Raw genomic sequence first — 27,750 nt, 5'->3', positions numbered from 1 at the left:
TGTGTCCCCTGTATTTTGTTCTGTGGCATCTTTAATAAAATATTATTTTGTTTTTAATCTTTTGTGCATCACAAAGCATTCTCTAGATTACAATGAAAACATAAATGGATAAATAGTATATATTTTTTGTCTTAACAGGTCTTAAAAACATATATAAATAAACAGGACAATACATTTTTTTTTAATTTCTACCCCATTCTTGTCTCTTCCACCATAGTCAAGTTTGTGATGGAAATGACCATGATGGAAATACACTAAAAACAATTTTTTCTCTTTTTTTTTTATTGAAATTCAAACAGTTTAATGTCTTAATGTTCTCAAAGAATGGAGCAAATAAACAATTGGAGGCAGAAAGGAAATCATGGAAACCTTTTGTATAATACAATTTTTTTATTCATCCAGGTAGCATTCTGCAGACAAAAACACTTGTGGTATTCATTCTACAATGAAAATCTAAAGTTGTTCAGAAAATTCTTCCCACCATTCTTGTAGACGTTCCCACAAATGTGTTGAACTTAGCTTTGCTTTCACCCTACTGCCCAGTTCATCCCAATCCAGCTCGAAGGGGTTTAAGTCTGTAGACTTTGCTGGCCATTCCATAATTTGTAGATTACCGTCTTGTTCTTTTCTTCTAAGGTAGTTCTGACGTAGCCTGGAAATATGTTTTGAGTCATAATCTTGAACAACCAACTAGGTGTATTGCATGGTGTTGTTTTGGAACAGGATGCCACTCACTCTGCCTCGGGTAATAGAGCCCCAGACCATCACACTTTCCCCTCCATTTGCCTACTTGACGATGTACAAAAACCTTGTGTGCTGAACCGAAGATTTTGATTCATCAGTCCAGAAGTCCTTCTTCCTGTCTTCAGTAGTCCACTGGCGATGCTTCATGGCCCAGGCAAGCCTCTTTCTTATTTTGCCATCTTAGCAATGGCTTTCTTACTGCCACTAAGTCTACTTTTCGCAGTTGAAACTGAGACTTGCTTACTTTGACCAGTGTTAAGCTGTGCTTGCAGCTTTAGTCCTGTGAGCCACCTATCACGCAAGCTGTTGACACTCAGATACTTATTTTTTTGTGGCTGTGGGCCTGCCTTTGGGCCTCTTCCTGTCAGAGTTTCCTCCAGTTTCCAAGTGCCTTTTGATGGTGTAAGAAACTGTACTCACTGACACCTTGGCTTTCTTTGCAATTTCTCTAAAGGAAAGACTTTTACAGTTATAAAGTTCGGATTGTTTTCCTTTGTTAATTGCCTTTTTCTCACCATTATGATAGCGATTTACTACTTCCTGCAGTGCAATACTGTCCAAATAATGCTTAAGAGGGTGTAGTAACACAGTATGTTCCAACACTGCTTTTATACAGATGGTTGGTAAGTAATCAGTTGCGACACCTGTAGAAATTAGCACAAACTTTCATGGCTATACTGCATGTACGTCTATTGCTGCATAAGAGCGATAAGCTGTTAACCCAATACTTGTTCCCTGAAAAATTGCTTTTTTATAACTCTGACATTTGACAGGTAGTGTACATTATTGACATGTTCTTATTACAATTTCAATAAATGAACATATGGCTGGTTTAAACATGAAAACCTTAAACCCCAGGTTACTATGTATATCTTTGTATCTATAAATGACAAATTACTTAATTTGCCTTCAAACTGGACTCTTGGACATATAGTACAAGTCTTTGTCAACTTTGTCCAAGTCTGGGTGTATAAACAAACAAACCTGCACCTCAAAACCCTGCAGGACCCCTTTAAAGAAACTGCTCAATGAAATCCTAAATGTTACTCAAGGAGTCTGAAAACATAGATTGTGTGGTCCACATTAGTTTTCCACTATTTGCATAATTTAGCATTGATGACCGAAACACAATTATCTTAATGTAAACCATTGCAACATCCAGCTAATCCAGCCACAGCAAACAGCTCGGTCAGACATAGCTTGCTGTGTTTACTATGGATATATACATATGTGTAGCCACTTGATTTGCTTTTCAACAGGGCAGTGGTCGAGAGGGACACATTCAAGCTGTGATCATGTGTGAGTGCCGGGTGAGAGTCCATGTTTTACGGCTCACACATGGAGAGCAATGTTCAGTTTCCATGGTGAAAATGGAATCCAGCTCTGCGGCAACGCCTGCTCATTGGCTGGTATGGCCACATGGGGTTGTGCTGTGAGCAGATGGCTAGCCAATAGGGTAGACACTGCGTTGGGGCTGTTGCTAAGGGGAGTCAGCTGGACTCATTGGATCATCTCTCTCTCACTCTCTCTATCACACATATGCACACACACACACACACTTATCTCTCTTTCTCTGTCATGCACACACACTAATCTCTCTCTATGTCACACACACTCTTCTCTCTCTAGCTCCCTCTGTATTTCCCTTCTCTTTCTCTCTCTCTGTCCTTTAGATTATATGTGTCTATCCACAGCTCTCCCCTCTGTGTGTCTCTGGTGTATTGGAGGATTAGGGGTGAGGTGAGGAGTGGGGGCCAGTGAGAGGCAGTTCTAGTGGGTATGGGCTGTGAGTCACGTAGCTAAGACCCTCCCCCCCATAAACCTGATGCCCTCAGCCCCGCCTCCCCCAGACCATGTTGCGGTCACCTGACATCCTGTGGGTGCAGTGCTAGTGGCCTGGTCAGCCGTCCTCTACGACTCATTGGTCATCCCTCATTCTAATGCCTGTCTGCCAGACGTAGAGAATCGCCGTCCTGATTAATAACCCAGACATCCATTTTACACAACCATCAGAGGCCAGTATGCGCGGCATCCTACTTTACCCATTTCACTCTATATTCCTGCAGTAGATTTTCATTCAGATAACTCAGTGTGGCATGTTTCTGTCAGTTGTCTGCCGACGAGTTACGTGACACATAACGTCTTGCCCTGTGACATCTCTGAAATCCCAGTCATTAGCCGTCGCTGGTACTTTATTGCTCCTTTGCAGCACTTTCACACTGATGGTTCTGTGTGCACAAGCATTATTCATTGCATGTGAGTCTCATTTCTGAAACAAATTGCATGTCATAAAGAATGACTGGAGGACAATTCAATTGATTCCAGCATCTAAACATGGGACAGTATTAGTTTTAACCACAGTGCTTCGAGGGCAGATTCATAACTATCCATTGATATCAGTGAATGGAAGTCTTTACAGTTGCCGGTGCTGAATATGGTGTATGTTGTACGATTTGAGGAATATCTGCCAGAGAGAAAATGGAGTCTTTGCTACCTCACTGTGGTGATGTAAAAATAGCTCCTAGTTCTGTTGGCCTTGTTCCAAAACAGCAAGAGAGAGAGCAACACCCCCTCTATCTTTCACGCTGTCTTTGTACCCTCCCCTTGTTAGTATAGGATGATTTTCAGAAGACCCTTCTCCCTCATTGGCTGGTGTGAATTAAATGGCGGTGTGGAGCCCCGCCCCTCAGGTCTCTGCACGTGGATCAGTCTGGTGTTAGAGCCTCATCAGAGAGGAGAAGAAACCAGGAGAAGAGGAGAGGGAAGAGAGGAAGAGGAGAGGATTGGGGGAGACAAGGAGGAGGAAAGAGGAAAAGGGGGAGAAGGGCAGATGAGGAGCCGAGGCCAGGGCGTGTGGAGCAGAAAGAACCCATTACAGAAGAGACAAAAAAGAAAGGTAAAACCAAATGTGTGTTTCTCTCCTGTTGATGCATTACAGTGTAGTCTGTCCCTTTGTGACCATATTGTTCCCTTAATATTAGAGCATGTTAGTATGTGTGTGTTTGCGTGCGTGCGTGCGTGCATGCGTGCTTGAGTTCTGACATGTTTGTATGTCTTTGTGTTGATATCTGACCACAGCTTACTACTGTAGCATAGTGTGCACTCACAGGCTGTCTGTGTCTGCAGATTGTGTACCACAGTTATGCAGTGAACAGTGCACGTGCACAGACACACGTGCGCACACGCACACACACACACACACACAGTACATAAACACTGTCAGCTGATTGGGTGTAAAAAAAATCCTTGAGTAATAGTTACCACTGATGAGTGTTAGTTTCTATACTCAGGCTTTGACTTGTGGTTCTCAACAACACTGTGTTTGGTCGCTTTTGATGTGTGTTTGTGTGTGTGTGTTTGGTTGCTGTGATACAGCAGTGTAACAGAGAGTAACCTTATATTTCCGTGCTGGAGGGAGTCCAGTGACTGTGGTCAGTGACCTTGTGTAGATATTGATAAACGTGGTTCCTGTATAGAGTACTGCTCACAAGTTCATTATAAAAGAGGTTATGGCAACATTTTGTTAAGCCAGTTAAATTTTATAAATCCAGTGTAGCATTTGGCATTTGAATGGAAAAACAGGCCATTTAGATTCTTGACAGGGGGTTTTCCTGGAGTCAGCACCACCATGGATCTCGTGCCTGATAGTGGACTAATGACACTGGTGTCCTACTTGTGTTAAAAATGGCCGGGGCATTGTTGACCCACATCTATTGCAGTATTTATACAGTACAGTGACTCACTCTCCTCTGGCAGCTGGAAATAGAATAAAGAACAGCCCTGTTTGCCCTGAGTAAGTAACAACAACACAGCCATGTGTCTACAAACACAGAACCGACACACACACTCCCGACATCAGGCTGGGTTCCTTCCGTGGTCCACCGCCGTTCACCACTTGACCACGCTGTTTCTGTCGTGAGCTTAATGTTTCAGCACAATGTCCAGCTGTCTGTTTTCTTCCTAAATGGGTTCCAGGTGGATGATACATCTCGTATGAGTTTCAGGAGGAATTTACTGGTAAACGTTTGTCTTTGTTATGAGAGGCTCAGCAGTAGGCCAGGGTTAGAGGTCAGGGGTCAGGCTCAGGGTTAGATAGCTGTGTGATGAGGTCGCAGCCCCCCCACCCTCTCCCAAACAGCGCCACATATCACACAGTGTCCTGTCTGCAAAATGCATGTGCCTAGTGATGATCACCATGACAACCAGGCCTCTGCGCACACACACTGAGACGCACACCCTGACACACATTAACACACCGGCGGGCAGACAGGCACTAACCAACACACATCCAGACGCTCACGCAGACACACTCCTTTACTGCTGGGGTCTTTGAAATGCCACCTGGTCTGTTGGTATCATTTGTTTGAAAATATGGGCCCCTCTCCGGCCCCCCCTGTTCCAAGCCTGCAGTGGTACATTCCAGTACCCCTCTGAGGTCTGTGCTTTCTGGAGCATACGGAAGAAGAAGCCTCCATTTTGGAGAGAAAGAGAAGGTAGATGAGGGAGAGGAGGGGAGGGGAAAGAGGGAAGGACGCCGTGGGCGTGTAACAAGCTAGTGAGGGTGTATGCGACAACACTGGTTTATCTATTTGCTACCTGCATTCCAGGTAGGTCTGGGCACTGTTGTGTTGACGGTGTAACTGAAAAGTGATGTCTCCCCTCTGGGCTCTCGGTTCATGTCAAAGGGGCTTCATTGGCAATGGAAACAATAATAATCATTAACAAAAGTTAATTACATTTCATTATCTCTCTTCAAAACCCTTTGTCTTTCAGTTTTTCTCCTTTTTTTCCCTAAATCGTATGTTCCCCTGAATGGGAGGCGGTCCTCAGAGCCCCCACCATCCCCACGGAGCAGCTTGGTGACCTCTGTCTTTTAGTGTGACTGTACTGGCTGTACAGGCCCCACACATCTGCTTCAGCTTACTGAGCCACCAGCAGGCCGATACCAGCACAGCCCCCAGTGTGTTCCAGTGTAGAGGAACCCGGAGAGGGTTACACTGCTCTACTGGACCTGATTGAAGGTCACCACTGTTGTGTTCTTGGGGCAGTTTGAGGCAAGTTGAAGTCCAGAGTTTGACAAGGAATGTCTGATAGCTTTAAGATGATTGTCTGTACTGTACTGTAGATGGCTTGGTTGTACTGTAGATGGCTTGGTTGTTTAGCAGCAAAACCCATGTGTGCACATTTCGGGGGCAAAACAGATGGGGTTGGCATCGATTGTTGACCAAATTAAATTATATTAATACAGGACCTTGAGTAAATACTGGACATTGAGGATATACAGGATATTAAATGTTTTTTGAAATGATAAATAAATGACATAAATAAAAATGGAAATACTTAGTTAGAAAGCTATGTCATATTAGTCCTGATGTGACTCAAAACAAGACATTATATTAAGTCGAGCAGAACGAGCAGAAACAAGCCATCTACCTTTAACTGCATGGCAGCTTCTTTCCGTTGTTGCTGTAGCTATTTGACTAATTTTGTGCTGTCAGGCCATCTATTGGCGTGACAGATGACTCAGATTGGCAGAAGTCTATTAGACACTCTTGTTCTGGACCATTTTAACCACGCTGGTTGGTCACTGAGGCGAATATGGCCACCGCTAGTTTGAAAAGGTTACTTACTTCCTGTGGAGAGTAAGGGGAGGGGCAGTCTGGCTCCTGACTGGAAAGGGAGAGAGACAGAGAGAGAGAGAGAGGGAGAAAAAGAGAGAATCAAAGATAGGGAGAAACAGAGAGACACTGAGAGAAAGGGTGGAGAATAAGTTATCTAACAGAATCATGGATATTCATTAGCAGCCTAACTGGTTTAGGAGAGTGATTGAATAATCACACTGCATGGAGCCAGTGATTCTAATATTGTGTGCAGTAGTGAGGGGATCTTCAATTCTTTATGAACATCTTAAGGGCCAGATCACAGTTAAAAGGCCACTTATTCTCTTAGTTTTTTTTCTTTCTTTCCAAAGCAAATGTATTATTAATAAGAGCTTTTAGGCCTTTCCCTTCATACAACCCACACAACAGAATCTGATGTCATTAATGGGTTTTGGTTAAAGATAATGGGGAGGTCATAATAACAATGGACAATGACACTCAAAAAGATTGTCTCTTACACTCACAGAAAAAACACTGTGTCAGACAGTGCCAGATTTCTCCAACTGTGTTGAGGAGAAAATTTTGATTTTGTTAGGCGTAAACACAGAGACAATAGATCATGCAGCTGAATATGTCCTGGCCTGTCATTATAAAAGACAATAGCCTTCCAGATCTCTCATTTGTTCATTGTTTGTTTTCTTTGTTGTGTACAATCTACATTTTGTTTATTTTTTTTTATTTTTTCTAGTCTGTATTTTTGTTGCTGCCTAAATATGTTCGTTTTGGCCACAGTGGCGGCCGTCTATTCGGGTCAGTTACAACCTATTGAAATGTCAGGGAGAGAGAGACATGTACAATCCTCACAGTGGTAATTGATCTAATTGAAAAACCACTTGATAGCCAGAGGGGATACAAACCTTTCTTATGCTTTAAGTTCCCTACAAGCTGGGGTATGTACACACACACACACACACACGGCAGGGGATGCAGATAATCTGGTGTAACACACACACACACACACACACAGTGAAGGAAATATCTCTGTATGTGAGAGTCTTGCTCTTGGCTCTGGGGTAAATTATATCATTGGTTGCCTAGGATACAGAACACAGTGTGTGAGTAAGAGAGAGACAAAGAGTAGCAGACACGTGGAGTTGCAGAGAGAGTAGGGGAGAGGAGAGAGACCTGGAGATACAGAGAGAGTAGGGGAGAGAAGAGAGACCTGGAGATACAGAGAGAGTAGGGGAGCGGAGAGAGACCTGGAGATACAGAGAGAGTAGGGGAGAGGAGAGAGACCTGGAGATACAGAGAGAGTAGGGGAGAGGGGGCAAGTTGGGCAGGACAGAGGAATCAGGCTTGTTGAAGTGGAGCTGGAGTAGGAGAGGTGATATGGGTGTAAAGGAGTGGCCAGAGAGGAAAAAATGGATAATGAAATCCAACTGGCTGGTCAAAGGGGGCTGGGCCATATTCACTCTCCGCTCTCTCCTGTCTCTCTTGGTCCATGCCTTCACTTTCTTTGTCAGCTTGCCAAGGGATGTGTGTGTGTGTGTGTGCGTGAGTGTGTGAGTGCGTGCGCACGTGCGTGCATGTCTGTGTGTGAGAGAGACAGAGAGGGGGAAGAGGTGAGAACAAGAGAAGATGGAAGAATGAAATCGATATGCATGCCTTCTTCATAGACAATAATCTCCCTCATGTTCGTCCTTCTCTGTTCTGCCTGACACTGGTTTCTCCTCCCTCTCCTCTCTGTTCTGCCTGACACTGGTTTCTCCTCCCTCTCCTCTCTGTTCTGCCTGACACTGGTTTCTCCTCCCTCTCCTCTCTTTTCTGCCTGACACTGGTTTCTCCTCCCTCTCCTCTCTGTTCTGCCTGACACTGGTTTCTGCTCCCTCTCCTCTCTGCCTGACACTGGTTTCTCCTCCCTCTCCTCTCTGTTCTGCCTGACACTGGTTTCTCCTCCCTCTCCTCTCTGTTCTGCCTGACACTGGTTTCTCCTCCCTCTCCTCTCTGTTCTGCCTGACACTGGTTTCTCCTCCCTCTCCTCTCTGTTCTGCTTGACACTGGTCTCTCCTCCCTCTCCTCTCTGCCTGACACTGGTTTCTCCTCCCTCTCCTCTCTGCCTGACACTGGTTTCTCCTCCCTCTCCTCTCTGTTCTGTCTGACACTGGTTTCTCCTCTCTCTCCTCTCTGTTCTGTTTGACACTGGTCTCTCCTCCCTCTCCTTTCTGTTCTGTCTGACACTGGTTTCTCCTCCCTCTCCTCTCTGGTCTGCCTGACATTGGTTTCTCCTCCCTCTCCTTTCTGTTCTGTCTGACACTGGTTTCTCCTCCCTCTCCTCTCTGTTCTGCCTGACACTGGTTTCTCCTCCCTCTCCTCACTGTTCTGCCTGTCACTGGTCTCTCCTCCCTCTCCTCTCTGTTCTGCCTGACACTGGTTTCTCCTCCCTCTCCTCTCTGTTCTGCCTGACACTGGTTTCTCCTCCCTCTCCTCTCTGTTCTGCCTGACACTGGTCTCTCCTCCCTCTCCTCTCTGTTCTGCCTGACACTGGTTTCTCCTCCCTCTCCTCTCTGTTCTGCCTGACACTGGTTTCTCCTCCCTCTCCTCTCTGTTCTGCCTGACACTGGTTTCTCCTCCCTCTCCTCTCTGTTCTGCCTGACACTGGTTTCTCCTCCCTCTCCTCTCTTTTCTGCCTGACACTGGTTTCTCCTCCCTCTCCTCTCTGTTCTGCCTGACACTGGTTTCTCCTCCCTCTCCTCTCTGCCTGACACTGGTTTCTCCTCCCTCTCCTCTCTGTTCTGCCTGACACTGGTTTCTCCTCCCTCTCCTCTCTGTTCTGCCTGACACTGGTTTCTCCTCCCTCTCCTCTCTGTTCTGCCTGACACTGGTTTCTCCTCCCTCTCCTCTCTGTTCTGCCTGACACTGGTCTCTCCTCCCTCTCCTCTCTGCCTGACACTGGTTTCTCCTCCCTCTCCTCTCTGCCTGACACTGGTTTCTCCTCCCTCTCCTCTCTGTTCTGTCTGACACTGGTTTCTCCTCTCTCTCCTCTCTGTTCTGTTTGACACTGGTCTCTCCTCCCTCTCCTTTCTGTTCTGTCTGACACTGGTTTCTCCTCCCTCTCCTCTCTGGTCTGCCTGACATTGGTTTCTCCTCCCTCTCCTTTCTGTTCTGTCTGACACTGGTTTCTCCTCCCTCTCCTCTCTGTTCTGCCTGACACTGGTTTCTCCTCCCTCTCCTCACTGTTCTGCCTGTCACTGGTCTCTCCTCCCTCTCCTCTCTGTTCTGCCTGACACTGGTTTCTCCTCCCTCTCCTCTCTGTTCTGCCTGACACTGGTTTCTCCTCCCTCTCCTCTCTGTTCTGCCTGACACTGGTCTCTCCTCCCTCTCCTCTCTGTTCTGCCTGACACTGGTTTCTCCTCCCTCTCCTCTCTGTTCTGCCTGACACTGGTTTCTCCTCCCTCTCCTCTCTGTTCTGCCTGACACTGGTTTCTCCTCCCTCTCCTCTCTGTTCTGTTTGACACTGGTCTCTCCTCCCTCTCCTTTCTGTTCTGTTTGACACTGGTTTCTCCTCCCTCTCCTCTCTGTTCTGTTTGACACTGGTTTCTCCTCCCTCTCCTCTCTGTTCTGCCTGACACTGGTTTCTCCTCCCTCTCCCCTGTTTGTCTATATGTGTCAGCTAACAGAGAAGGTGGATGCCTGTTCTGTTCAACGGGTCTTCAAGCTGAAGCGGGCTGTGGTCTCTCTCACTGAGTGGTATCTTCACACAGCTGAGACCACAGAATCTGTCCTCCCCCCCCCTCTCTCTCACAGCACTAAGCAGCCAGGTAAGATCAGCATGCTCCTCCACACATACACACATAGGCAGGAGGTCTCAGTATAAAACAAAGGTTGACAGACTGGGTTATTCGTTTCCCTGGTGACTGAGAAACCGGTTACCGTAGAGACCCGTGGCGACAGAGCGCCATGGATGTAGACAACGGTCTCCTTGGTGACAGAGAGACTGAGGGCTGCAGTTCTGCAGACTGAATGGCACTCCGGATCATAGCTACTGACTGACTGACTGACTGACTGACTGCTGTCACTCTCTCAGTGCATCTGGTGGTAGTTAAGAAGAAATGTTCAGCCAACCTCCTCTGCCTTCCTGTCAGTCAGCTGCACAGATCTACAGTACACCACTCCCTTTGTCTTTTGAAATGACCATGCTCGCTGGCTCACTCTTTCAGTTGCGCTCCTACTACCAGTCTGTGCATTGGAAATCTGCTGGTTTTTTTTGTGCATTCAGAAAAGGAAATGTTATTTAATCTTCGAGTATTACATTCTGCAACTAGAAATGTATGCTTATGTGCAGGAAATTGAATCATTATGGATTGGCATGGTGGTCTCAGGCAGGCTGGCAGAGCCAGAAGCACACTGACTGTTACTAGTCCGTGTGCAGTTTAATGTGGCCTGGACAGACGTATCAGCACGACATTATCTGACCATATTTGTCTATTATTTTTTTCAAAACTCACTTCCTTGAGAAGTTATTTAGGTCAACAGTCAGTCAGGGCCACTTAACCTTTTTCATTCTTTGCGGACGGCAACACGTTTTCTGCGATTACTTCTCTGTACACTGCTACATGCCACTTCCGTCCACCATACTTACTAACATATTACTCCACAGCAACAATAGTGTTGTGGGGTAATGTTCAATTTTGGGTTGACACCCAGTTTAAGTCTTTGCATTTAGGCTCAAACATTTAATTTTAGTTTTGTCAGACATCAAAATGAAAGGTTGAAAAGTTAGCAGAAGCGCCCCTTCACACAATGAGCCGCTAAACCCTGAACGGGAGAGATTTCCTGTGTGCTGACATACTATAATCTGTCTGTGGTCTCATACAAACACACACCCACACACACAGTCTCACACATACATGTTCACACACAAACAAAGTTGAAATAGTTTTACCCTGTCTGGAGACCTGTCAGTCATCTGCACTGGTGGCACCTGGGATACAGGATACAGGATATTGAGGACATACAGGACATTGAGGACATACAGGACATTGAGGACATACAGGACATTGAGGACATACAGGATATTGAGGACATACAGGATATTGAGGACATACAGGACATTGAGGACATACAGGATATTGAGGACATAGAGGACATTGAGGACATACAAGACATTGAGGATAGCTCTAGAAGTGCTACACTGAATATGAATATGCAACGTAAATTAACTTTGAGACATCTGGTGTGATCTATGTCTCATAACTGGTGCTGCTAAAGTTACAGAGATTGTTTGTTTTAATGCGTGGCTACATGTGTGGCTATGCTACGTAATTCTGCTGGTGTGAACTAACAAGCCTTACATTTTACTCATTTAGCAGATTCTGTTATTCAGAGCAACTTACAGTTAGGGCATTCAGCTTAACATGACTGAGATAACCACTCATCCAACTGTGTTGGGAAGTCTCTGACCCGAAGATCAATGAAGTCACAATTTAGCAAATCACAGTTGTCTTTAAATGATCAACATTCTGATTCATTGCATTATGGGTAGCGAAGTCATAGTGTTATGAACACACCACAAGACAAAGCAATTTCTTTTTTGCTTACCAGATAGTTATGTTGTTGGTCGTTTTAACTGGCTGACTTGTCAGAATGATTTTAACTTACAAAAGCCAGCTGGGTTAAAAAGCATCCAAACAGTGTATTTTAACCGACTGTCTAATCTACAGGGGGGATTCTAGGATTACAAGAAAATCAGGGCTTAGTCCAGACTAGGGCTAAACTGGGGGATAGGAGATACAACCTGCACAGTTGAAAGTGCGATGAAACCATTGGATTGCATTGCGCGTGTTTCTAAACACATTTTAAGCTGAGTTAATGTCATCTCACAAAACAAACCGAAATCCTCATCATCTTTTTGGAATTGGTTCAAAAGGGCTAAAGCACCGGAAGCCCACCATGGCTGATCTACTAAAATATGAAGTGGTGATTTCTGGTGCAATAATTTGATTTGTTTCTCATTGTTTTCAACTCCCATTTAAAGTGGCAGTCGGCAGTAATATACACCCTGCCCCAGTTCTGATAAAGCTGACGGATGATGCCGGAGAAATGTCACCACTTTGAAATCCATAAACGGAGCTGTTTCATGCTATAAAAATTATAGTTTGAACCGTGTTTTGTCTGTGCGGCTGCGTTGTGTTTTAGTATCAGTCAAGTCAAATTAAGGTTAACTCATCCGGGTAATGTAAATTCTTCAACTAAATCATCTGTTTTATGGTTTGACAGCCCTACCCATAACATTCTGCTGTTGTTTTTGCCTAAGATCTTTGTCTATTTCATATTCTCATATCTTCTCATTGGATGAGAAATGTCTGTTGTCCTCACTAACACAGGGGATCACTTTCCCTAACTCACTCCCAAGACTCAACCCCAGTCTGAAAGAGTGATTGTCCATTCATGGGTATGGAGAGCATGGAAGACGGGGGAGGGGTGTGTCTGATTGAGTGGCCAAGCGAGGGAGGGACCTTTAGTGTTTCTCGTTGCTGTGTATACAGTCACATTCACTGGGTCACAGGCCAGTCCCATGGGTTGAAATATTTGTGTAACTGAAAATAAAGTGTTGTGTTAACCTCAGTCAGATCCCGAACACAGATGCAAGAACATGTAAACACACAAGACCCAGTGTAGAGCCTGTCTTTGTGTAGATGTCCTCCTTACACTTACATCGAAAATAAAACCCAACCAGCCTTCTCTCCGGCCCAGACTATCACCTAACATCCTACTGATAGGCAGTGTAAATGTTATTATTCGGTTATGCAAAAAGTAGGCAACTGCCACAAACAACAGGCTTAACTGGCGTTCTGGTTTAGCATCATGTAGTCTCTATAGTAACATGATTAGCGGCCAGAGGGAGGGTGATAAATACCACGGTGAAAGCAGAGACTCATAGGTAGGTCAGACGTGACCACGCACAGCTGGCTGGCCTACTTTTCACCTGTCACTGCCTCCACTTTACCGCACAGACGAATGGGAGAGCTGGTTTTGCATATCCTTTATTATCAGAGAGATCGCTGAAAGCCTAAAGTGACCTGGAATGTGCAGCTGTCCTCACAGGAACACAAGAGAAACCTTTCTTCACCTCTGAATTGAACCGTAGTACACGGTATTACTATAACATCATAAAGAACCTGGAAAGTACACACATGCACACACGTTCTTCCTGTTGACACATACATATTTATATCTGTGAAGAAGAAGAAAAACCCTCCTCCCTGCTGTCTCCATAGCCTTTCTGCTCAGACTAGAATGGCTGAATGCCGTTGCCATGATCCTTCTTTTTCAGAGAGCCAGGCAGGCCGGCCTTTATCAGTGTCTAGCCACAGGCGGCAGTCTCCGCTTGGAGCTGTTGATCAGAGAGGTTTTGGATGCAGGGCGCAGCTCTGGCTGTCTGCTGATAAACTGCCCGCTTACTAGAAACAAACACAAGTGTACTGATAGATTAGCAAGCAGGCAGTGAGAGTGAGGAAGTGAAACCGAAAGGAGAGAGCAAAGGAGAGTGTTGATGTGTAATTGCAGTGAATTGTTGTTTGTTGCCATTAACGTGAGAACCATCTGAGACGACAGCCTGAAGGTAATGTAGTTCCTCTGTGCATGCTCCATGTCGGTTATGGTCATGTGGGGAGTTGTCATGCAGTTTTGGAGAAGCTTGTACAGTATGGAGGCCCAGACTGTATGAAGACTGTTAAACATCAAACGTGATGTGGTTGGCGGTTGATTTTTACGTGTTGTTTTTGTGGTTTCACCAAGCAACTGAATATTAATGCGGGGTGTTGTGACTGTACTCTAAACCGGTTTTGTCTCTCTGACGTTCCCTAGGTTGTGGTTCAGAGCAGACAGACAGGCAGACAGGTGCTACTGTGTAACCCTCTCAGTTCTGTAGTGGAGGGATTCACTGACTCAGACCAGTGTGGTGAGTATTCCTGCCTCTCTGTGTTGGTTGTGTCTGTGGCAATCATTAGTCTTTATGTACAGTACACTAGTATGTTTTTTTGTATGTCTGCTCATTTTCTGTCCCAGTCCAGTGAAAAGAAAGACAGACAGACAGACGATATCTTTTTTAATGAAATAGTTAAACCCCATCCTCATCTTGGTCTGCTGTAAAATTGTTGATTTGTTTTATCTCAACATTATCTGTAACATTGCTAATAAGTGTTATCATAACAATATTGGTGTCCTGCCCCAGGCTGAATGTATCACCCAGCAGAGCAGTATTCTGGGCGGAACACCAGGGACCCTGCTGGAGGACCTCACAGAGGAACATGGGCCCCTATCAACAGTCGCCCTTGGGGGCCTCCGAACAGGTGATCCCTCTTCTTGCACCGCTCTCTACTAAATAAGAAAATGTTTTTCCATTTGAGAAGATATTTGCTTGAAATTAGTGAAATAATCAGTGAAACAAGACAAATGACTTGATATTCAAGGCATATTTTCTAATACAAATTTAGATTTTTAACCTGAAAACAAGATAAATATACTTGATAAGACATGTTTTGCAGTGCGAGTCTGTCCTGAACCCATGGTGACCGTTCCTTCTCTCCTGTAGATACAATGGAGGAATCACCCAATCCCAGCACCCAAACAAAATGTACAACGGCAGGCAAGTGACACCGTTCAGTGAGTGGTTCTTCCACATTTACCGTGCAGTAGTGAGCGCTCAGTGACCTCCACGTTCTCTCTGGGACATAGGGGGGACAGGCCACCCTTCAATGCCCAGGGAAGGGGCTCTCAGCGGGACCAGAGACCAGCACCACGACCCTGGGACCAGAAGGAGTATGAGAGCCAGAGCTGGCACCCGGACCTCCCGCGCTCATTTCAAAACCATAGCCGCAGCCAAGCTGGACCAAGGGACCCGTACAGCTGGGACTCCTATAACAGCCAGTCTCACCGGGTTAGAAGTTGGCAGCGGAATCCTCTGGAGACTGACCACTGTCAATTACTTTGTAGGTTATGTCATTTTCACGGTTTGATTCTATGCCATTAGTGATGATAACTATCTCTGTCAGTATGGAGGTCCCGTCCAGCACCATCGGCCTAGAGACACCCCAAGAGACCTGGGTTCCCCAGCAGACAGGTGGACCCCCTCAGATCGCTCCAGGGCCTTCCCAGGCAGGATGACAGACCAGGGACCATGGAAGCGCCTGGCCCCCCACCATCACAACCAGCACCGCGACCAGCCACCACGCCGGTCCCCACCCTCGCCACCCCCCCCTACCCCCAGGGAAGACTGCCCTGCCAAGAGGAGCCGGAGCTCGGGCCCTGAACAGGTCGGTCTCTGATCCCTCCTTGGCCCTCCTCCCTGTGTCGGTGTTTGGGGCGGAAACCCTCCTTCCCCACCACCACGGCCAGTGCTTGAGAAAGTTGTTTCGCCCAACCTGACCTAGAATGGTGAAAAGTGTGGCTGGGATAGGTACTCGATAGCACCACCTTCTGGTATAGAGCAATACCCCGTCCTGAGGTACAAAATCAAAATTCTGTTCTCTCTCACCAGGCCCCTCTCTGTGGATCAAAGCATTTATCTGGCACAGACCAGCCCCCATCACCAACCCGCTACCCTCCCCCCAAACAAGGCTTCTGCAACCAATCATATGACCGGCCAGGACCTCGCACCCATTCTGACAGGAGGGCCTCTTCTACAGAGTTGCAAGTAAGTCCACTAACGTTTCATACATACATTTCAGTCATTTAGCCGGCACTCTTAACCAGAGAGACCTGAAGTAATGAGTGCGTATATTTTCCTACTTTTGTATTTGTTGTGTACTCCCCACAGCATGTGAGTTAAACTGCGAACCCGGGTGTTGCCGTGACCACGCCCTGCCGGCTGATCTACGCCGGGCCGTTCACTGTGGAGACACTGATGATCCCCTCCCCCCTCTTGTTATTTCAGGAACCCAATAAATCAGGATCAGGGGTGGGCAGCTACAGAACCCATCATTCTACCCCTTCTCCAGTTCCCCAGCCGCCCTCTGCGGGCCAAGGCTCGCACCCTCCCTCCAATCCCCGTCCACCTCCCGCGTCCCGCTCCTCACCAGCAGACCACACCAGCGTGCCTTACAGCCAGCACCACCACCAGCACCGCCCATCCTCCCCCCCAGTCCCTCGGCACAGCCCACCACCTCCACGCTCCCACAGGCAGCAGAGGGATCCCGCCTCCTCCCAGGCCACAGAGCCTCCCCACCGCAACAGCAGTCACAGAGATGGAGGCTCAACCACATTAAACTCCTCTGGCCTCCCCGGGTCCACACTCACCGGTGAGGCCAGTGCCAACAAAGACACGCCAACCAATCAGAGGAGTCCTGTCAATGGCACCCCCCGCAAACGGGGTCCGAGGACCCCCTCGCCCAGTCCAACACCTCCCTCGCTCTCTGCTTCGCTCCCAGGGCCGGGCCCAGGGCCTCAGGGGTCAGAGGTGAAGCCCGGCAGGACTTCGGAGGCGCATGCCTCACTGAGCTCTCCCCATGACGGGCCCACGGTCTACAGCAACACTGTCAAGAAGCCCAAGTTGCCGCCTCGTGGACACAAACAGACGAAACACAAGGACAAGGAAAGGAGAGCAGATGGAGGTGAGGAGGAAACGAGGGAACAGATGAGGAGGATGGAGGAGAGGAGGAGGAGAAAGGAGAAGGCAGAGAGAAGGGGGAATAGGCTGAAGATTAAAAACCTAAAAGGGGTGGAACTAAAGGGCACAGTGGAACGAAAGAAGAAGAAAGATGAAGGGAGGAAGGCAGAGAAAAGGGAGGAGAGCCTTCAGGATAAAAAGCTGGGAAAAGTCGAGGGGGGATCTTCGAAGTCCCCACGTAAATCATCCCTCCATCAGTCAGAACGACCTTCACACCCGAAGACTCAGTCTGGATGTGAGGTTCCAGGCCAACCCTGCCGAACATCATCAACCCCAAGCAAACACAGACACAGAGAGAAGGGCCAAGCAAGAGGTGGGACGTCCCACGACCACAGCTCTCCAAATACCTCAGAGACAATCCCGCCTGCCATCCACCCTAGCCAGCCCACACTCTCACCCCATCCATCCAAACACAAAGTATCTGAGAGGGGAGGGACCCCGAACAAATCAAATCCCAAACCCAATGTCAAGGGCTCACCACTGCCAACCTGCCCCTCCCCCTCTACCACCAATATAAGCACCAGCAAGACCAGTAAGACCAGCCTCCAGCCCGCCAGCCCTCCAACACACCCTAAAAGCAGCCCAGGAAGGAGACTTGATTCCACCCCCTCCACGCTCTCATCCAAAGCCCCAACATCTCCCGCTGAAGCCGGGTCACAGGAGTCTATCCGGGCCCAGCAGAGCCAGACACAGACAGTGGCCGTGTCTCCAGAGGGGGGTGTCCTGAGGGCCCCAGATCTGCAGCCTGCAGCGGGGGTGGGCAGTGGGGAGGAGCTGGGAGACAACCCCCCAGCCAGCCCTCCGGTTCTCAGCTGGCAAGGCTCCCCCGCATCAGCCCTGAGTGAGGAAGAAGAGGAGGAGGAGCTGGGAGTATTGCAGAGACCTGTCCTTCAGCCAAGCCCCACCCACAGCCCATCCTTCTCACCCCTCCACGGAGACTCGGAGGGTGTCAGTAAGAAGGTAGAGGCCAATCAGGGGAGGGGCAATGATGACCTTTGCCATAGCGACCTGGCCAAGCTCTACGGTCTGCCTGACACACCCAATGGTGTGGAGGACGAGGATGAGGAAGGGGAGGACAGTAGCGGGGACACCTCGTGCAGCTCTCTGCCTCCGTGTCGGCCACACCTCCACCAGACAGGAGTGTCTGATGTCTTCAAGTCTTTGGCTTCGTACCTTGGGGGCCAGCGCTACACATATCGGGGAGGTCCGTTTGGCCGTCCTCCCGCCAGCTCCATGGGAGGAGTGAAGTACTCCTCTTCTCTCACCATGGATCCAGAAACCAACTGTCAGGACCAACAATGCCCCTCCCCCACAACTGACTCCAGCACACCCCCGAGACTGACCACTCAATCACCAACTCACTCTACCTCAGATACACCTTCCAAACCCCACCCTCCCCTAGACCTCGACAAACCTCAGCTCTCCGTTGGGGAGCGCACAAAACAGAAGCATGCAAGGCTGGTGGAGATTCAGAATGAGAGGAAAAAGGAGAGGAGCAAGGGTGCAGACAGTGAGGTCACAGCGGGGTCTCTGAGAGCTGAGCTGAGACTGACCACCACACACCGGCTGTCTGCTAACAACAAACAGGATCGGGGACTGAAGGAGGTGCGCCGGCAGACCGATAGAAAGAGGGAGCAGAACAGTTCGGATGGACGCAGGGACGGAGAAGCGAGGAGCAAGAGAAGAAAACAAGACCACAGCATCAGTAATCATCACAGCAGTGGAGGCAACGACAAGAAAAAGACAGAAGAAAAGAGTGACGACAAGTGTACCTCGGTTAGCTTGCCGTCCTCAACACCTCCCCACAGTAGCCCCGCCAAGCAGCTCAGAGACAGGAAAAGCCGTCAGATTCAGGGGAACATCCAGAGCAAAGACATCCAGAGACAAAGAAACAAGGAGAATTCTGAGCAAGGGTCACAATCAACCAAGACTAAGGGGGAGAGAAGCAGTGAGCCTGAAACCAAAAGGTCCACACCAGCCGGCAACAAAGACGCGGCAAGCGTAACCAACAGCACCTCCTCTACTGTTAGCACATTACCCACCCCGACCCCACCTGCCCCCACAGTGAGGAGGACCCCGTGTCCCCTGGCCGCGGCTGACTTCCTGAAGCTGAAGGCGCTGTCCATGGGCCCCCCCAAAGAGCTGAAGGTCCATCTGATCAAGGTGGAGAGTGGTGACAGAGAGACGTTTATCGCCTCTGAGGTCGAGGAGCGCAGGATCCCACTGGAGGAGGTCAGCATCAAGAATACGGCCAGCGAGGTCATCAGGGCCTGCAAGTGAGTGGACAAGACACGTGACACACATATGTTAAGGACCATGTCAGACCGACAGTTATCAACTTAAGTAATAAACAGATACATTTTCTATGAACATCTGCTATGGGAATACATTGCCCTGAAAAAAATCTGCAAAACTGTTGCTCTGGGCAACAGGGCTAGGTAGTTGGCTAGCTTGGAAAGTTGCTATCTATCTAGCTGTTTTTAATAATTGAAGTTGGTTTATCTGACGTGCCAAGGTAATTAAATGTTCTATCCGCAAAGACAAAAGAAAACTGTGTACCATAGCAAAAGTGTTGTTGTGGACTGTGTGTGTGTTCATCTCTTTATTACTGTGACTTGACTTGACTTGACTTGAAACTTATAAGGACTCGACTTGACTTGCTTAGGGTGAACCCTTGACTTGACTTGACTTGCTTGATTTATCTGAACTGTGACTTGAGACTTGAATCGAGACTTGATGGTTAAGACTTGAGACTTGCTTGGACTTGACCATGTGTGACTTGTCCCCATCTCTGCTGCTTAGTCCCACCAGCTCTGGCAATGTCCACAGCTGGTCAAAAAGAGCTATTGTTGAGAAAACATGCTGAAAGGCAAATTGATCATTTGGGGGAAATATGTAATGTAATATCATAGAAATTCAAGTATGGCGTTTGTGTTCTAGAAATCTCTGATAACACCATTAAACAGGATGTTTTCTACTGTATGACCTCCTACCACAGCTCTCAATATACACCCAGCGACACAATGTGTTCACACTGCATTGATTTATAGAGGTTGTCTGTAGCTAGTGTCCTAGGTGACCCTGGAATGTGATATCTGACGATTGAGATTTTTTATTTATAGTTGATGCAAATCTAGAAACAAAATGTTAATTGAAATGAAACCTATCAGTCATTAGGCTCTAAAATACTTCAGTGGAGGCAGAGAGGTTGTGGCAGAGAGAAGTGGATAAAATTAAGTCGTATTGAATTCTTCATCTGTTTCAGGGCAGCAAAGGTGAAGGGAAAGTTCCGGGAGTCCTACCTGCTTCCTGCATTCTCTGTCAAGCCAGTCCTCAGTACCATCACACCCATCGCTCGTGAGAAACTCAGTCCCCCCACACCAAGCATCTATGTAAGTCCACACTGCAGTCACGCTGCTCTGTGGCCAACCCTGTTCTTCAAACCAGGGCTGCCCAATCCTAGTCTTGGAGAGCAGTCGTCTTGGAAGTTTTCCTATGTAGCCCAAGTTGTGACCTGATTTAGCTTTTCATCAGCTAATTATTACAATCAGGTGTGCTCGATTTGGGTTTGAAACCCTAAGAGCATTAAACTGTCTGTGGGTCTTTGATGTGGTTTTCCTGAACTTGATCTAAATATTGAAAACCAATTTTTTATTAACATTACTCACATCAGTACCATATTAGTGCCTTTCTGATGTGTTCCCATGCAGTCCTTTATGTGTCTGTGTCCAGTTGGAGAGTAAGACAGATACCTTCTCCCCAGTCCTGCACCAGTTTCTGTACAGATCAAAAGAACCCTGTTGTAGCTAATTATTACAATCAGGTGTGCTCCATTTGGGTTTGAAAACCCAAGAGCATTGAACTGTCTATGGGTTTGTATATGTCTGCCAAAGGACAAATATCTGTGTCTTATGGCTATAGACAATACATGTAGTATTCTCCCTCTTTTCTTCATCATTCTCATTAGCATTACTCATATCAGTACCGTATTAGGGCAGTGCCTTTCTGATGTGTTCCTCTATGGTCATTTATGTGTCTGTCCAGTTGGAGAGTAAGAGAGATGCCTTCTCCCCAGTCCTGCTCCAGTTCTGTACTGACCACAAGAACCCTGTAACAGTCATCAGAGGCCTGGCTGGGTCCCTCAGACTCAGTGAGTTTACCAACAGCATTTTTCCCTGGGCTAGAAATCAATACAGCTATGTCTTGTTTACTCACTGTTCCTCTCTCTTTCTCACTAGCATTTTTTCTCCTTCCTCCTATATATCTCAGACCTGGGATTGTTTTCCACTAAGTCTTTGGTGGAGGCCAATGCAGAGCATGCTGTGGAGGTGAGGACCCAGGTGCAGCAGCCGGCTGATGAGAACTGGGACGCCACTGGTTCCGTGCAGACCTGGCCCTGCGAGAGCAGCCGCTCACACACCACCATTACCAAGTATGCCCAGTACCAAGCCTCCAGCTTCCAGGAGAGCCTCCAGGTAGGGGGTGAACACCCACAGACAAACACACACGCTCCCACACGTTCCCCATCAGTACTCTCCAAATACTTCTGTTTCTATAGGAGGAGAAGGACAGTGAGGATGAGGATGAGGAAGAACAGGAAGAGAAAAAGATGCCGTCCAGTGACCAATCAGCCAACCCCACTACAGTCATCAGCAAAACCAGCCCTACTATGGTCACTAGCAAATGTAACCCCACCGGTGTTGCTAGCAAAGTCGGCCCTATCCCTATAGCTAACACACTCAGGTCAGCATAGAGTCCACAGCACGAAATGCAGTCAACTGCTTCTTTACCGAATACTTTAAACAAAACAATATTCCAATGTTTAATGAAATGTCTGTTTCCCACAGCCCGGAGGCTAAATCAACCGGAAAGATCATCAAATTCGGGACAAACATCGACCTGTCGGATCCCAAGCGGTGAGATCAGCTTTAAACGACTGTTAAAATGCTCCACAGACACTCGAAGAGGAGTGCTAACGTTTGTTTGACACGGGTTGTTCAGGTGGAAGCCACAGCTGCAGGAGCTGCTAAAGCTGCCGGCATTCATGCGGGTGGAGTCCAACGGGAACATGCTGAGCCACGTGGGACACACCATCCTGGGCATGAACACCGTTCAGCTCTACATGAAGGTCCCCGGCAGCCGAACGCCTGGTCAGTGTGTGTGGAGAACCACCTGTTTTTAGATGCATATCGCAATCATCCGTAGGCTGGCTTATATGTGTTTACGTACGTCTGTTTTCAGGCCATCAGGAGAATAACAACTTCTGCTCGGTGAACATCAACATTGGCCCGGGGGATTGCGAGTGGTTCGCTGTTCACGAACACTACTGGGAGCACATCAACAACTTCTGTGAGATGTAAGTCATGAGACGGTATTTCTTTTTTGGAGTTGAGCGTTTGAGCTTTTATGCTCATTTGAGGTGATAACATCAGTTTGGCTCGGGAGGTTTGAACCAGAAACTAGCCACTTAGCCGGCCCCCTCTCTTTTCCCTCCTCTCCGTCAGGCATGGAGTGGACTACCTGACGGGATCCTGGTGGCCCGTCCTGGAGGACCTGTACCGCACCAACATCCCGGTCTACCGTTTCATCCAGAGACCGGGGGACCTGGTGTGGATCAACGCAGGGTCCATCCACTGGGTTCAGGCTGTGGGCTGGTGCAACAACATTGCCTGGAACGTGGGACCTCTTAACTGTGAGTTACTGACCCGGTCCAGAATAGGACACTTTAGAGAGGAGAACGGGTCGAGGTCTTTGAGTGTAATCCCACATTAGTGGTTTATAAAAACACTCCAGTCCACTTAAACATTTGAAACTATAGTGCATTATAAGTATGTTGAAATTATTATGGACCTGTAAATATCTATGGAGTCTAAACCGTGCCATTATTTGGCCTAAACATTGCTAACTTTTCTACTGTTAAGTATGTCTGTTGTCTTTCTACTGTTATGTCTGTCGTCTTTCTACTGTTAAGTATGTCTGTCGTCTTTCAACTTGCAGCGTACCAGTATCAGCTGGCTCTGGAGCGCTTTGAGTGGAACGAGGTCAAGAAGGTCAAGTCAATCGTTCCCATGATTCACGTCTCCTGGAACGTGGCCCGCACTATCAAGATCACCGATCAAGAGACCTACAAGATGGTCAAGTAAGTGTGTGTGTGTGTGTACAATATGTATGCTTTGCAAAACCAAAAACCAGAACATTTCCTCAAGCACTATGTGCCAGTTCTTCATCTAGAATCTGAATGAGTCCATTTGGGGAATCTTGTGTGGTCCTTTGTTACGGGTGTATACATTCCAAGGATATACATTTTTTTCATCCTTGGAAAAATAATAAATGTTTTTGGGATATTGTGAGTCTTATGTTTAAGAACGAGAAGTTCCTCCCTTCCACTCAATCCCCCCGCTCTATTCATCTCTCACAGACATTGTCTCCTGCAGTCCATTAAGCACATTCAGATTCTGAGGGACCAGCTGGTTGCAGCAGGGAAGAAGATCTCTTATCAGAGCCGTGTGAAGGACGAACCAGCCTACTACTGCAATGAGTGTGATGTAAGTCCCTTTCAGCAGCCTGCCGACATACGTCTGGATCAGACCTGCTGAGAGGTGCTATGATCCAAGCTTCTGACCAAGCCGTGTTGGTGTACGGCTTTGATTCTTTTTGGTGAGTGATGGTGCTCTCTGTGTGCAGGTGGAGGTGTTTGACTTGCTGTTTGTGACCAGTGAGTCTGGCAGCAGGAAGACCTACATGGTACACTGTGAGGACTGTGCCCGGACCGTCTCCAAGAGCCCCTCACTGGCTGGAGTGGTGGTGCTGGAACAGTATCGCATGGAGGACCTAATGAGAACCTACGACAGCCTCTGTGTGGTGAGACACACACATCCGCACTTTCTGTGTACCGTTAGGTTGTTATGTCCGCCCGGTTTACAACTCTTTGTGTGTGTCCCTCTCTTTGTCTCGCCAGACTCCAACACCTTGCTCTAAGTGAGGCCTCCTCCCTGTTGTCCAACAGCCATAACCAAAACTCCTACTCAGTGGCAGCAAAGACATTGTCTTCAAAGGAATTCTACTACTGCTAACACTTGGTGAACAGCCAACCATGTTTACTCAGTATTGTTTACATCACAATAAGATATCGGCCGTCAGCCAATTGAATTCCAGCTCACTGTTGTCTTCCCCTCCCACCAGCTGCTGATTGGATTTGAGTCTTGAGATAGAATGACTAGACTGGTACTACTACTCGTTAAAAACATGTCAGATTACTAGAGAAAATGTGAACATTGTTAGCACTGGAAATCAGGTCTTATTTAAAACGGACACTGCTGTGATTCAAAAGCGTCAAGTAGCCAGTATATGGTGCATTAATTCAGGTACTTTTATGCAAATCCAATGGAACTTTTTTTACACCAATCTAGTTATTCTATGTCCATGAATTTACTGTGTTGCTACGGTAACAGCAGGGGAATCGCTTCACTAGCAAAGTAGCTGATAGTCTCAATGAAATTACATTGTTTTGGTTTTGTTTTCTATTCAGGTGAACTCTGACATTTGTAATTCCTGTCTGTATACTCTTTGGGTGCTATTTCCATTTTATTTATTCTGAAGTAGATATTTCAAAAGTTTCTCAGCCTAGAAGTACACCACATTGGCCTTGCGGACTGTATTTAGATGAAAAGAGAATTAGAAAATCAAACATGCAGACAATTTTCTAAAACATTAGGAATATTCATTTAAGAAATTGTTGTAATTTCTCTCAAATACGGGTTTTCTAGAGAACTAATCTGGTTTCACTCTCTAGTGTGTTTAATCTAGTGTGTTTTATTGTGATTTTATTGTTTTGCATAATCCTGAATAATGTTTGGTAGAGAGAGATGTGGTTGCTACAATACACCCTTAAGAAGATCCTCTTCCTTTACCTTTTTCTGTTCATAATGGGATCATTCTGCCTGTTTTTATACCTCTTTTGGTTGCTATGTCCTTTTCTGGATGACAGAAGAAAAAAAACGAAGAATTGTAAATTGTGACTTTATTTATACTTGTATATGTTTGTTTTCTTAAATGTATTTATTGCATATTGATGGTGCTTCTCTGGGGACACCAGCTATTTTTAAAGTTTCCTATTGTGTGTGGACAGGGACGGGCAAGTAGGGGAGGTTGGATTTTAATGGTGCTCAAAACCCTTTTGCCTCGCCACCCCCTCATTGACTGTGTATAAATGATCTATGAATATAAGTAAATGAATATAACTTAAACCGAGAGGTTGGTGCTTAGGACCGCGTCGTTACGCTTACCGCTGAATCATTAGAATGATGTATTTGTACTGTATCTAACTGATAAACACCATACCTTTTTCAACTTTTTTGCATTGTATGAAATTCATAAAAGTGTGTTCCATTTGTGATTTTTCTGAAGAACATTAGCAGTAGTGGTAGTTTCAGCTACTTTTGAAAGAGACTAAGGGATGTGTAGTGATGTCTGGGTTTGGGTTTCTTCAGTGTCCTGTGCTCATGAGTATTATTTAAAGGTTGTAATCTGACTTCCCTCCCTCTGGATGGCTTTATTTAAGCTGCACTGTTAAAAAAAAAAAAAAAAGATAAAAAAGAAGACATAGAACAGAACCTGAGACAGACCTGTCTTATACACTCTGTGATTTTTCTGTTATTATTGTGAGTATTATTGATGAAATAAAATAAAAATGTTTTGATACATTCTTTGAGAAGCGTTTGTCATTGAATTGGTTTCCTGGTGTTGAGAAGAAACCTTGACAGTTTCAAGGAGTACTAAGGTCCGAGCTGATGATAACATCTTAGAGAAACACAGACTGAGTTGGTCTTCATTCCCCGCTAATGTTAATCTATTGCGGCGTCCACCCATCATGTACTGTCATATTACTGGAGAGAGAACGCAGCATACCGGTAATGATTTGTTCCCCCTCCCGCTCCTGCTCACTCTGCCTAATCCTGTTGTGTTTGCCAGTGTCTGTTTTTTCCTTTGTTGGGAATTGACCCCCTCCAGTCTGAAAAGGATTCAGGGACACCTCATCCTAGACAAATAAAGCAGGACATCCTGGTTCCAAGGACAGGAAGAACTGGCCTTCCTCCTCCACAAGAACCCTTCAGACCTTTTGACGTACATGTCTACCACACACACACTCAGGCAGAATGTGTCAGATGTAAAAATACCTACACCTCTGTGCTCTGAATATAGGATTTCCCTCTAGATGAGTGGACTGTCTGGTCTTCCATACTGCTAAAACGAAAAGTATTGGCCTTTTGACCAGGTCGCAACTGTGAAAGAGAAAGGGATCCCAGTTGATTCAATAAAGGTGAAATAAAACATCAAAACATTTTCTTTTAAAAGCCTGCAACTTCACCCTGCTGCCTTATTTACAGTCTCCTTCATTCAATGAATCCCTCTGTCCTATCTGCCCTCTGAGGAATTATGTAAACACATCCTGACTGGGATTAAATAAAGGGAAAGAAAACATCAGAATACCAATTTTGACCCACTGAACTACACCCCACTGGTCTCTTATCAGTCTGGCAATCATCTCCATCCCCATTCTGTCTGTTCTGAACCTGCTGTTCTGCTTTTCATCAAAGGCAGGGCAAGTCCCCTTTCCTTCTTGACCTTTAACACAACCTTAAAAAAACAATGTATTTTGTGACCCAGGCAGGCAGTAACAGCTCCAACAGAACCTTCAACACAACTCTGTTCATTTGTTCACTTCTCTGTTGTTTTTAATTACATCAGCATACAGATTAAATGTATTTAATTATGTTACATTCAATAAGGCCACACAGGACATAAGATACCTGCAGAGATAACTGTGATTATCTGAATCACCCAAAAGGGCCATCAAATACGTATCTTAAATGATTTTAAAACATACCAACACTTTCAGTTTAAAGATAATATGAAGTTACCAATGTTCTGGTGAATTAATGATCATCGTAGAACATTTTACAGTAATCCTACCTTTGCAACCACTATAGTTCCACTACATTGGCGTACAGTGCAGTACAGTGCATCCCATAAATATTTACTCTGTGACACAGGTTTGTTGTTTTGGCGCTGTACTCCAACACTTAAGATGAAACAAGACAACTACAGTGGAGTTAAAGTACTGACTGTCAGCTTAAACATCAAAATAATTAAAAATAACAGCAGGATTTGTACATTTAAGGGTCCCAAGAGTGTTTGGAATGTTGGCGTCACAGCTGTCTCTTATTAGGCAGGTGGTTTATTAGCATTATTAGTGCTGCACAGGAGAGCTGTCAATGTATAGTCTTGATTCTAAGCTTTGCATTGGCATTTGGATTTGGTTGCTGGTGAATTACAACATCAGAACCAAAGACGGTCAAACTGTGAACGCAGAATAAACCATAAAGAAAGAAAGCAGTGGTTAGCTCAGCAATGTCATGTGACTTTTTAGACCAATGAAGACCTCTACAGTGGATGACCAAAGAATGCTCACAAAGATGTTATCAAAATATCATAAAGTGTGAGGGGAGCCTGCATAGTTCTGGAAAAAGTATTGTGGACAAATTGAGACAAATATTAACAAATTAACTTCAGTAATGTATCAAAGTGATGGCAAAAGATAGATTTGAGTAAATGATGGCAAATTGGCCAGGCCACAAAGAAACAGTAATGCAAAAAAACATGGCTTCATGTTTTATGATTGTTTTAAGATCTTTTAATTTTGGCATGAGGTTACCACACATCCACAAGGTTAAAATCAAA

The 27,750-nt window shown here is 46.3% G+C and overlaps 1 protein-coding gene across 8 annotated transcripts in view; it reads left to right on the top strand.

The window, feature by feature from the left end:
* The window catches only part of kdm6bb (lysine (K)-specific demethylase 6B, b), a 38,584-nt gene extending 12,979 nt beyond the window's left edge, over positions 1-25,605 (top strand). The window contains exons 3-24 of one of the 8 annotated variants that reach the window (XM_013134448.4): positions 3,361-3,640; positions 10,015-10,162; positions 14,211-14,304; positions 14,578-14,695; positions 14,938-14,991; positions 15,081-15,282; positions 15,398-15,658; positions 15,883-16,038; positions 16,162-16,164; positions 16,279-19,286; positions 20,276-20,402; positions 21,055-21,160; positions 21,280-21,485; positions 21,569-21,753; positions 21,858-21,926; positions 22,012-22,160; positions 22,252-22,366; positions 22,515-22,702; positions 23,008-23,149; positions 23,429-23,555; positions 23,695-23,871; positions 23,969-25,605. In XM_013134448.4, coding sequence (XP_012989902.2) covers positions 14,583-14,695; positions 14,938-14,991; positions 15,081-15,282; positions 15,398-15,658; positions 15,883-16,038; positions 16,162-16,164; positions 16,279-19,286; positions 20,276-20,402; positions 21,055-21,160; positions 21,280-21,485; positions 21,569-21,753; positions 21,858-21,926; positions 22,012-22,160; positions 22,252-22,366; positions 22,515-22,702; positions 23,008-23,149; positions 23,429-23,555; positions 23,695-23,871; positions 23,969-23,992 — 5,412 coding nt within the window. In that variant the 5' untranslated portion in view covers positions 3,361-3,640; positions 10,015-10,162; positions 14,211-14,304; positions 14,578-14,582 and the 3' untranslated portion in view covers positions 23,993-25,605. Of the gene's footprint in view, positions 1-3,355; positions 3,641-10,014; positions 10,163-13,747; positions 13,966-14,210; positions 14,305-14,577; positions 14,696-14,937; positions 14,992-15,080; positions 15,283-15,397; positions 15,780-15,882; positions 16,039-16,161; positions 16,165-16,278; positions 19,287-20,275; positions 20,403-21,054; positions 21,161-21,279; positions 21,486-21,568; positions 21,754-21,857; positions 21,927-22,011; positions 22,161-22,251; positions 22,367-22,514; positions 22,703-23,007; positions 23,150-23,428; positions 23,556-23,694; positions 23,872-23,968 lie in introns of those variants that run through there. The other 7 variants (XM_013134447.4, XM_013134449.4, XM_013134450.4 and 4 more) reach the window with 7 other exon arrangements.
* The last annotated feature ends 2,145 nt before the right edge of the window (positions 25,606-27,750 follow it).

This window comes from Esox lucius, chromosome 7 (assembly GCF_011004845.1).
Source record: "Esox lucius isolate fEsoLuc1 chromosome 7, fEsoLuc1.pri, whole genome shotgun sequence".
Taxonomy (NCBI): Eukaryota; Metazoa; Chordata; class Actinopteri; order Esociformes; family Esocidae; genus Esox; species Esox lucius.
The sequence above is the reverse complement of the archived record's forward strand: the minus strand, read 5'-3'. Positions and strand labels throughout refer to the sequence as shown.